Below are 11,833 nucleotides of genomic sequence, written 5' to 3' on the forward strand. Positions count from 1 at the left end.
CAAATCTGAAAGAGAACTTTCCAAAAATCATTACCCAACAACAACTGGCTTTATCAAAGAGATTAATAGTGAAAACAGAGTCTCAAGGTATGGTTTAGAAGTTCTGGCATGTTGAAGTTTAAAAGGAAACTAAGAACCAAGTTTGACATGGTGGAACCGATGTATAATTGATACCACTCAATACAGTTTTGAATGCAGATAAAGGCCCCATCTTCCAGTTCATTCATGTATTTATGTAATACTTGGAAGTTTAATATCTGGAGAGAGACAACTGGAAGCAAGACTGCTCTAAGCATGGTATCTGGCTTGCCAATGGTTTTAGGTCTTCGCACTAAATTTCCACTGCTTTGCAGTAACAAGATGTTGAAAATCTGGTTTTGTTGTCTAATCCAGCCTTCAAATAGTCCAGCACTTTTTAGAATTTCCATAATTTGTCACTACTTGATAGTTAAAGAAAGTATTCCCATGGCCCAGATTGATTAAATGGTTGTTGTGGTTTTTTTTCACATTACAAATAAATTTGTTTGTCTTTTCCAAAGAGTGAGCAAATGAGTCGATAACCAAATCAGATATCACAGAACAGCATCTTGTACTTGGCAGTAAGTAGACCATCTCTCTGGAATGTGTAGGAGACTAAGGCAATGCCATGAGTTGTTTACAAGAAGTGTTTGTTCACTGCATTCTGTAATGCTCCCAGCCTGCACCTAAGTTGAGACTATCACATAGTAAATGACTATTGAGGTTTCTGTGCAAAGTACTAAAGGATATTTTAATTGCTCCTTTTCAGAAAATGAATACCTTCCAACAGACACATACCAAAAGTTATTCATATTTTCTAGGGGAAGTGAGAATTGATTCCAAGTGTGACAGTATGACAGCTGGCCTTGATTCCCCTTGTTGTTTCTCTGGATGTTTCCTTGTGTCCTCCATATATTTCTCCCCTTTATTTTACCTTCATGGAAATCTTTATTTCCTATCAATTACTCACCAAATTCGCACAAGAGGAATCTTGGTAATTTTTCTTTTTTTTCTAGTCATCACTGGTTGAGTGGTTGCTATCACTACCTTCACTCTCACTCTCACTGTCACTATCACTGTTGTTACCATTCCCAGGCTTGCTCTGACTGTCACTGTCATCACTGCTGTCAGAGGTGCTGTCACTACTGTCATTGCTGTCACTGTCACTGCTGTCACTGTCACTGCTGTTGCTGCTGTCGCTGCTGTCACTGTCACTGCTGTCACTGTCACTGCTGTCACTGCTGTCACTGTCACTGCTGTCACTGCTGTCTGATTTGCTGTCACTGTCACTGCTGTCACTGCTGTCACTGCTGTCACTGCTGTCGCTGCTGTCTGATTTGCTGTCACTGTCACTGCTGTCACTGCTGTCTGATTTGCTGTCACTGTCACTGCTGTCACTGTCACTGCTGTCACTGCTGTCACTGCTGTCGCTGCTGTCTGATTTGCTGTCACTGTCACTGCTGTCGCTGCTGTCTGATTTGCTGTCACTGTCACTGCTGTCACTGTCACTACTGTCACTGCTGTCTGATTTGCTGTCACTGTCACTGCTGTCGCTGCTGTCACTGCTGTCATTGCTGTCACTGTCACTGCTGTTGCTATCACTGCTGTCACTGTCACTACTGTTGTTGCTGTCACTGCTGTCACTGTCACTGCTGTCACTGCTGTCGCTGCTGTCACTGTTACTGCTGTCTGATTTGCTGTCACTGTCACTGCTGTCACTGCTGTCTGATTTGCTGTCACTGTCACTGCTGGCACTGTCACTGCTGTCACTGCTGTCACTACTGTCACTGCTGTCACTACTGTCTGATTTGCTGTCACTGTCACTACTGTCATTGTCACTGTCGCTGCTGTCACTGCTGTCTGATTTGCTGTCACTGTCACTGCTGTCACTGTCACTGCTGTCACTGCTGTCACTACTGTCACTGCTGTCACCGCTGTCACTGCTGTCTGATTTGCTGTCACTGTCACTGCTGTCACTGCTGTCACTGTTACTGCTGTCTGATTTGCTGTCACTGTCACTACTGTCACTGCTGTCTGATTTGCTGTCACTGTCACTGCTGTCACTGTCACTGCTGTCACTGCTGTCACTGTTACTGCTGTCTGATTTGCTGTCACTGTCACTACTGTCACTGCTGTCTGATTTGCTGTCACTGTCACTGCTGTCACTGTCACTGCTGTCACTGCTGTCACTACTGTCACTGCTGTCACCGCTGTCACTGCTGTCTGATTTGCTGTCACTGTCACTGCTGTTGCTGCTGTCGCTGCTGTCACTACTGTCTGATTTACTGTCACTGTCACTGCTGTCACTGCTGTCACTGCTGTCACCGCTGTCACTGCTGTCTGATTTACTGTCACTGTCACTGCTGTCACTGTCACTGCTGTCACTGTCACTGTCACTGCTGTCACTACTGTCACTGCCGTCACTACTGTCTGATTTGCTGTCACTGTCGCTGCTGTCACTGTCACTGTCGCTGCTGTCACTGCTATCACTGCTGTCACTGCTGTCTGATTTACTGTCACTGTCACTGCTGTCGCTGCTATCGCTGCTGTCGCTGCTGTCACTGTCACTGCTGTCACTGCTGTCACTGTCACTGCTGTCTGATTTACTGTCATTGTCACTGCTGTCACTACTGTCTGATTTGTTGTCACTGCTGTCAGTGCCGTCACTGTTATCACTGCTGTCAGTACTGTCTGATTTGCTGCCAGTTTCACTGCCATCACTGCTGTCTGAGCTGTCATCATCATCATTCCCATTGCCATTACTGTCACTATCATTAGTGTGTGATGTGCTGTCACTGTTACCATCATCTCCTTCTCCTTGAGAGTCACTGTCATTGTCTTTATTTTGTGATTCATCAAAGTTATTGGAAGTATCCCCTTGACTATTGTTATCATTATCACCTTCTGAATTAGCATCATCACTGCCATTAGACTCATCACTGCTATTGGGATCATCTCCTTGCATGGATTCATCATCAAAATCATAACTGTCATACCCATCACTGTTGCTGGTACTACCTGGTTTGCTGGGTTCCATTTTACTTCCAGGTACCAATTTCTGACCGGGTTCTTGTATGCTATTAATGTCTCCATGTGTCTTGACATTCCCTTTGTTCATGATCATTCCATGTTGTCTTTTACTTTCTCTGTCTTCGTGGACTTTCCCAGCTTCTTTTGTAATGTTATTTCTGATGGCACTGCTGGGAGTTTTGATTTCTATCCCCTATGGAATAGTGAAGGAAAGAATGATTGATTAGTGAATAGTTAGTGCAAAATTGTATTACTCTGGGGAATGCTTTACCGGGAAATGTGACCACAGAAATTGGAGTTTAGTTCAGCTTTCAGTATTTCACTAGCAGTTATTCATGAAAACATTCTTTAGTAAGTATTTGTAAGTATTCTGGTATTTAGATTCTACAACAAGCAGGCAGTAGGAACTTTTGAAAACAGTTACACAATGGATCCATAATTTAACCTAAGACTTTTCTAAAATTTTAATGGAATGTTCAGAAATGTCTGACTTCAAAAATTGTTCAAATATTTGAGGATTATAGGTGCAAAAATAATGGATATTTGCCATGACTTATTTTAGTGCTACCACAAGTGACTTGAGGGGAAGAATTTAAACTGTCACTGAAAGAAATCACTTCACAAACTAACCTTAACTTGGCCCTTCCCAGCAGTGCTTGGTTCTGATTCCTTCATGACTCCATTTTCCAGCCCTTTGCTTTCTCCATGATTGAATTTCTGGGTGTCCTCTACTCTTTGGCAACCATCTGAGCCCTCCTCACTCCTGGAAGTGTTGTCCCCATCAGTGTCATTTATGGAAACTTCTTTGTCCTCAAGGCCATTGTCTTCAGTGCTGCTTGAATTTTGACCTGTGCCATTATCATTTTCACCTTCATTGCCATGACCCTGACTTTTCTGGTCCTTGCTGTTACCACTGCCCTCTCTTCCATTCCCTGTTTCTTCATCTCCACCATTGCCAGAGCCCTGGCCTTCATCTTCATCTTCTCCATTTCCACTAGGAGCCCCATCAGAATTTTCCAGGCCAGCATCTTCTCCATTGCCTGGTGTTACCTCAGCCTCAGTATCCCCATTTCTCTTACCTTCTCCAGGAGGTGTTATTGCACTTGTGTCACCCTCATTACCTAAGGAATTCCCATTTATTTTATCCTCATTATGTGTACTGTTATTTCCATTTTCTGGGATTACAGTGGAATTTTCATTTTGACTTGCATCTCCAATGTCCCCATTTTGTGTGTTCTTATCAGTACTTCCATTAATATCACTCTCATTTGCTGTTCCAGCATTGTCAACAATGCTAACTTGTCCCCTAATGCCATTTGCTGTGTTGTTAACTTCATTTCCATATATCTCATCACTAACATAAATCTCTGGCTTTTCTGTGCCTTCATTTTGATTCCCAATATTCCCATCTTCATCAGCTAAAGTGGAATCTGTGGAAGAATTCTTCACTCCTAGTTCTGCCCACTCAGAGCCATTCCCTTCTCCTTTGTAACTGTCTTTGATATACTCTTGTCTTCCTCTTTCACTTTCATTCAGGGGAATATCACTTTCTCTGAAGGTGTCATTGGCATTTAACTCATGCTGAAAAAGAGAAATAGTTCAGAATGAATTAGGAGTATTCAGGTGGCCACTTGGCAGAATGGTTAACAAGCCAGTTAAGACATCTGCAGCCCATATCCAATTGTCTGAATTTGAGTCCTGGCTCCATTCCTGATTCCAGCTTCCTGCTAATGTGCATCTGAGAAGGCAGCAAATGATGGCTAAAATACTTGGGCCCTTGACACCCACATGGGAGATCTAAATGTAATTTCTGGCTTTTGGATTTTCCCTAGCCCAGCCCTGGCCCTTGTGGGCAGCTGGAAAGTGAACTGATGGAAGGGAGCGCTCTCTCTCTCTCTCTCTCTTCTTTTCAAATAAATGAAACTTTTTGAAAGATTATGGGCTTCATCTTGAAAAAAAAGTGAACCACAAAAATTAGTGACCACTTTGGGAAAGTAAATGGAATCTAAAAACAAGTTGGAAATAGAAAATTAAAAGGAGCCGGCGCCGCGGCTCACTAGGCTAATCCTCCGCCTAGCAGCGCCAGCACACGGGGTTCTAGTCCCGGTCGGGGCGCCAGATTCTGTCCCGGTTGCCCCTCTTCCAGGCCAGCTCTCTGCTGTGGCCAGGGAGTGCAGTGGAGGATGGCCCAAGTGCTTGGACCCTGCACCCCATGGGAGACCAGGATAAGTACCTGGCTCCTACCATCAGATCAGTGCGATGCGCCGGCTGCAGAACACCGGCTGCAGCGGCCATTGGAGGGTGAACCAACAGCAAAGGAAGACCTTTCTCTCTGTCTCTCTCTCTCACTGTCCACTCTGCCTGTCAAAAAAAAAAAAAAAAGGAAATACATTTTATATACTATACCTGTATAGGCACTTTTGGTGTTGCAAGAAGATGTAAACCTACATATTTATCAACAGTGTGTCTTTCCAATGGTTTAATTTCAGGAACCTGTGAAAGCGAAAATATTGAATATTCTAAATATTCTTTGTTGCTCACTACAGACACAAACATACACATCCATATTTTTTCCTCAATTATGAAAAAAATCATAACTCAAAGGCCAACAATAGGATCTAATCACATAGGAAAGAGAAGTGATTTGTTACAAGGTTTATGTAGAATTTAAACTAGACAGAAGGGTGTTTCTCATTATGGTATTCTCAGTTTTAACAAAATATTGACCAGACCACTATTCAGCTGCAGAAGGAGAATAGTCTTTTGTAAAAATGAGGAGATAGATCATTGGTGTTTCTGTACATTAAGCCACTTGCAATAGTAAAAGACACACTCCACATACAATCCTAGTCAAAACTTCTATGAGATGAGTAGGTGTGAACAGAGCCAATGCAGAAGCAAAGCCAAATAAAAATACTTCTACACTCTGCAGGAGCCATTGGGAATCCTTGAGTAAATCCTCAACCACGTAAATACCAAAATGCTTGGTATTATGAAAACATTAAATATGAAGGCTAATACAATTAATTTCCCCATATTTTCTTTATTGTTAAGCTATATACTCCAAATTATCCGCAGTGAACACAAGCAGAATAATTCTGTCAGTGAAACATTAGTTTTCTCATTTATTTAGAAACCTTATTTTGTGATATAACTCATCCTTTAACATTCCCTAAACAACACAGGACTTTGCTGCTTTGTTGATAGAATGAAATTCACCATGGATGAAGCAAAGATAATCAAAGTCCTCATGACTCCTGAACCTTGAATATAAGTTAATCTAAACAAAATTTTTAAATAATAATCCTTCTGACAAGATGTGACATTCAACTGAAAGAATGTAAGCATGAATTGAAGCGCATATTGGGTTTTGTTGAGACCCTATATATATATATATGTTGTAATATATTTAATGTAAGTTGAGATATTTAGATTCAGCTTATCTGCAAAGTCTTAAGGAGGTTGTGTGTGTGTGTGTGTGTGTGTGTGTATATATATATTTATATATGCAGGTATATATATATTAGTTTAAAATAAATAGTAAAGTAAGAAGGTTTCCTGAGAAAGGCATACTTACTGGAATGGCCCATGCCACTGCCCAAATGCAAAGATATATAATTATCTTCATTTTCTTTAGGAATAATAATTAATGGCTGTTTAAGAAAAAAAACAATTACTTATAAATTACAAGATGAAAACCACAGTGATGTTTTACTTTGGTCTCTGATTACTTGCACTTTTCCAGGATAAGGAGTGTATATCCAACATTAGTAGATTTAGAAGAGTCTAGAACATACCTAGTATGGTTATGGAGACATCTTGGAGACTTATCAGGATCAGCCCTCATGGTGCTTCCTAGATTTTTCTGCCTGTACCAATGAAGGGCATCAGCCATGTAGGTACAAGGCCAAGGCCATAACTTTGTCTTCTGCTGTTCATGGAGATAAGAAGATCTCTCTCCCTCTCACCCTCTATCCCTCTCTCCCTCCTCCTTCCCCTCCATCCCTCTCCCTCTTCCTTTCCCCCTCTCTCTCCTAAACAGTTTTCATTCAGTCTTAACTAATTGTGATAAGATTGTGCTTAAAACATGAAGCATTTATAATCCCCACCCAAATTTGTAGAATTGGGCTAAACTAGACTTTAAGACAGAGAAGTAAGCGACCTGAGAACCCCTAGGCTAGTGGAAAAGACACTGATAGAGACCTAACCTCAGATTCTGCCTCTGCTACTTGCAATGTGAGCTTCAGAAATTTCCTGTCTGTGATAATAATGACACCTGTTCTTCAGGAGGAGCTAAGGTTTAACAGACCTCTCTGAGAGACCTGCTATGACTCCATTTCAGAGTGTTGGTGTCTCGCACTTTTTCACACCCAGCAGCCTCTGCACTTGTTACTGAGAACACACTGCACTGCTTTAAAATTGCCTGGTTATTTGCATGTTCCCTGGCCCCATGATAAGCTCCTGGGGCCCAGGAAAGTCTCCTGGTCGCTACTGGATTCCAATGCAAAGGACAAAGAAGACACTTTGTGAATATTACGTGAGGAATTAACACTTATTAGTTCAAACAGAACCTCACACTTTCTTTAATAAAGACAGCCATTTGGATGTGGCACTTCTAAAACATAATACTTCATCCTTGTTGGAATCCAAATTCAGAAATGATCTAATCTGTGTTTTTTGATATAGAGGAATAGATATTCTCTAATCTATGTGCATCAAAAATTTAAGTTCCTACTTATTACAAATTGGTTTTCTTGATATCACGAGACCTTTGCTACAGAAATGAAAGATCTTTTCTCCTACTGCATGCACTCTTACTGGATTTAAAGATTGCAATGTTGCATGCCAAAAATGGCCTTGACTGAATTTAATGGCAATAGTGAAAATATAATAAAATTTCCATGAACATCAAGTCTTGTGAATTACTGTCATTTCCTCACAAGAGAGAAGGTACAGTTCCGGAGCTACTGTGAAGAAAAAGTACTTCCTCTTGTAGTTGTTCAGCAGGAAGCCAAGAATCCTTAGACCTTCAAAAATTCCATAAACTAAAAGGAGGCTTAGGTGACCCTAGAACATGTATAATGTGGAGCTCTAGGGCTCAGATGTTGAAAGTCAGCTGTTATTAAGCAGGATTTATGCTGTTGTGTGCAGTCCCAAACCTAATTATGACATAGATTCTGTAGAAGGCCAGTCTACACTGTGATTTGGAGGAGCCACCATGTCCTGGAGGGGCGCACCCATAAGGGGGCCAGAGTTACATGCATCCCATTTATAAACTGTAATCAAGCGAGTGGGTATTTAGCCTAGTAGTTGACACCCACATCCCATATGGGATGTGCCTAGGTTAAATTCCCAGCTCCAGCTTCTGATTACAGCTTCCCAATATTGCACACACCATAAGAGAGAGCAGTGATGGCTGAAATTATTGGGTCCCTATCCTATGTGTGAGATGTGGGTTGAATTTCCAGCTCCCAACTCAACTTTGGTCTTGGCTTTTTTGAACCATAGGATTGAATCACAGAAGGGAGCTCTCTTTCTGTCTCTGACTCTCTTCTGGTACTCTTCCCAACCCTCACATAAATAAGTAAAAATTTTAAAATGAACTGCAACCCAGCAACTTTAGTTCTCTGTCTCTCTAAGCTCTTCTACAGAACCACCACAAAGAGACACTCTTCACTGTTACCAAGGCAGGTAACAGAGTTGAAAGACTACTACAGAAACAACCTGAAAGTGTTAGCCTGAAATGGAGGCTTCAGAACTGTATGAACCCTCTTCAGATTATTCTATTTATTATCACATTTGAAAGGAGATATAGCAAATGCCAAGTGAATTTGGCCAAACAAATAATGAATGGTAAAACCTGGTGTGTAATTAAAGCTTTGTCAGAACTCCAAAGAGGGCTTTTAAAATCCATTGTCTGCTTTTTTATCAAAAGTAATTGGTGTGGGAGCTGGTGCTGTGGCATGGCGGGTGAAGCTTCTACCTGTAGTGCCGGCATCCCATGTGGGCGCCAGTTCGAGTCTTGTCAGCTCCACTTCCTATCCAGCTCTCTGTTGCAGCACGGGAAGGCAGTAGAAGATGGCCCAGGTCCTTGGGCCCCTGCACCCGCATGGAAGGCCTAGAAGAAGCTCCTGGCTCCTGGCTTTGGATTGGTGTAGCTCCACCATTGCAGCCAATTGGGAAGTGAACCAGCAGATGAAGACCTCTCTCTCTCTCTCTCTCTCTCTCTCTCTGCCTCTCCTTCTCCCTGTATAACTCTGACTTTCAAATAAATAAATCTTTTTTAAAAAAAAAAGTAATTGGTGACTCAGTAAGTATGTAATTTTCACCTCAGGTTGCTAATTTTTCTGTAACATGTTTTTTCTTTTCCCAAAGTTACCATGATTTTTTTAAAATGGACACTGAGTATAACATAAATATAAATCTCTAGACACTCTGTGTAGAAGTTTTTTAATCTAGCTTTCAAAACTCTAACATCAAATGTCAAAAACATTGCAGCCAGTGTTGTGGCACAGTGGATAAAGCCTCTGCCTGTGACAACACTGGCATTCCACATGAGTGCCAGTTCGTGTTCCAGCTGTTCCACTTCCAATCCAGCTCTCTTTTAATAGCCCTGGAAAAGCAGGGGAAGATGGTCCAAGTATTTGGACCCCTGCCACCTATGTGGGAGACCCAGAAGAAGCTCCTCATTCCTGACTTTGCCTAACCTAGCCCCAGGCCTTGAGGCCATCTGGCAAGTGAACCCATGGTTGGAAGATGTCTGTAACTCTTACTTTCAAATAAAATAAATCTTTAAAACACAAGATAGAGAAAGAAAATGTCAAAGGCAATTCATTTCTAGACCAAAAGCTGGTTTTACAGGGTCCAGGAAATTCAATGTAAACCAAATACATTCATTCTTTCATTTAACAAATGAAGGCATAATGTGGCCAGATACTGATCCTTAGAAATAACATGAGGAGGCCTGCACTCGTGCAGTTTACAAATGTGTGGATTAGCCAGATTTTGAAATAAATGCAGAATAAATGTGTTAAATCAAATTCCCCAATCCAGGTTATTTCTTAAAGAATCTGCATTTTAATGTCACTATTGTTACTATTTTTAAAAGGAAATGTGTGTACCTTTCCTTTTTCATTAAATCTCATAACATACACCTTGCAATGTGAGACTGGAAAATGACTTTGATTAGGTTTAAGGCTCTTAAAAATATTTTTCTAGATAACAGTAATTCAGGATTAGTGAATTGTGTATATGTTATTTTAATCTTTCATGTTATAATGAATACCTTAGTTTTCAAATATTTATATACCCTATCTCATGTGTACATTTTCTAAATAATGATGTCTCAACAACACTCTGGCTATGAAAATATGTCCAGTTTTTCAGGGATGCCGTATCTTATCAGATGTGATTAGCATTCCCTATCACAAAATTTTCTATTTTCTTTTAACACATACTCACGATATCACAATTGAAAAGGGAAGAAACAAATCAATTGATAAAGGGCTATTCACTTCTAAAATCAATGTCCTTGCTGAAATGCAAAATTCTCTCTACAGGAATCCTTGGTTCTGAGGAAAGAGGCTGTTCCATCTTACCTTAAAAGCCTTCAAAGGGACTTTGCAAATCCAGGATTCCTTATCTTTCTCTTTGAAGTTCAGAGTGGCACACTGTCCTGGAGTTTTGCATGACAATTTTGTACCTGCCCAAATTTAAACTCAGTTTGATAATTTTGTCAACCAATCGCTGTTTAGGATCCCTGATATGGGGTTATAAAGTGTCACTGTGCCTATGAAGCCCATAATAATTCCCACTTCCTTCTCTTGCTGATATGTGTTTGCTCACTGGACCATTCACTTCCAAAGGGATAGACTTACTTTCACTTAATTAAATAGCTCCTGGAAAGGCTTTTTTGCATCTTAAATATAGAGAATCAGTGTAACTATCTGAAAAGAGCCACTTATCTCTGTCACCCTGACATTTCTTGCCTTGCTAAGGTTGGCAATCTAAGAAAACTCTAGGTTTCTTTAGTAAATCTGACTGCCTATTTAGGACCCCTATCATTCCTGAAGTAGATATTAAAGTTTCTATGCTATAATTCAAGACACTGGCCATATGCAACAGCCTTGATATTACCTGAGGGATCTTTAACAATGTATAAATAGCAACAACCATGAAACCTCTCTGATCTAATCTACTGATATGAAATATTAAAAATTTAACAATTTAATATTCAAATTAAATTTTTCAAATATAGATTCAAAATGTCAACACTTATTGTAAGGTATCCAGAAGTGCAAAAGCGTGTGTACAGACAACAAATTTAACTTTCAATTAGTGCTCAGTGAGTGATGACAACTGTGGAAAATCATTTCTAACGAAATTTAGGTATCTGAATTCACCATTCCCTTGAGGCACAGGCACACTATAATGGTATAATAGTAGGTAATCGCTAAACCATTTCTCCAGTTTTTTAATTTAACACTTCAGGAAGGGGTTTAAGATGGCAAAATAGAGAAGGAACTTACTTGCTCTAGTCTAGGGGAAGACAGCTTTAAAAAAAAAAAAGTAGAGAGAGTGCAATCTCAGTGAAGAGTTAGGGAGAAAACTGCTGTGGAAATTCCACAGAAGTTAGAGAGATACTGTGGATCTACATGGAGGGTATGGACATGGAGCATAAGCACAGACACAACACAGGAACCCAGCAACTAAGAACCTCAGCACCAGTTTTGGAAACTGAGATGAGACCAGACTGCCGCAGCCCAAGCTACAGGTGATATACTTG

General features: G+C 40.7%; 1 protein-coding gene across 1 annotated transcript; it reads right to left on the reverse strand.

The window, feature by feature from the left end:
• Positions 1-1,030: 1,030 nt before the first annotated feature.
• DSPP (dentin sialophosphoprotein) lies at positions 1,031-6,676 on the reverse strand. Its single transcript, XM_008267875.3, has 4 exons — positions 6,626-6,676; positions 5,455-5,541; positions 3,679-4,629; positions 1,031-3,241 (listed from the first exon to the last, which is right to left on the reverse strand). The coding sequence occupies exons 1-4, from the start codon at positions 6,674-6,676 to the stop codon at positions 1,031-1,033; spliced, it is 3,300 nt and encodes a 1,099-aa protein (XP_008266097.3).
• Positions 6,677-11,833: the final 5,157 nt, after the last annotated feature.

Source organism: Oryctolagus cuniculus, chromosome 8 (genome assembly GCF_964237555.1).
Source record: "Oryctolagus cuniculus chromosome 8, mOryCun1.1, whole genome shotgun sequence".
NCBI classification, from domain to species: domain Eukaryota; kingdom Metazoa; phylum Chordata; class Mammalia; order Lagomorpha; family Leporidae; genus Oryctolagus; species Oryctolagus cuniculus.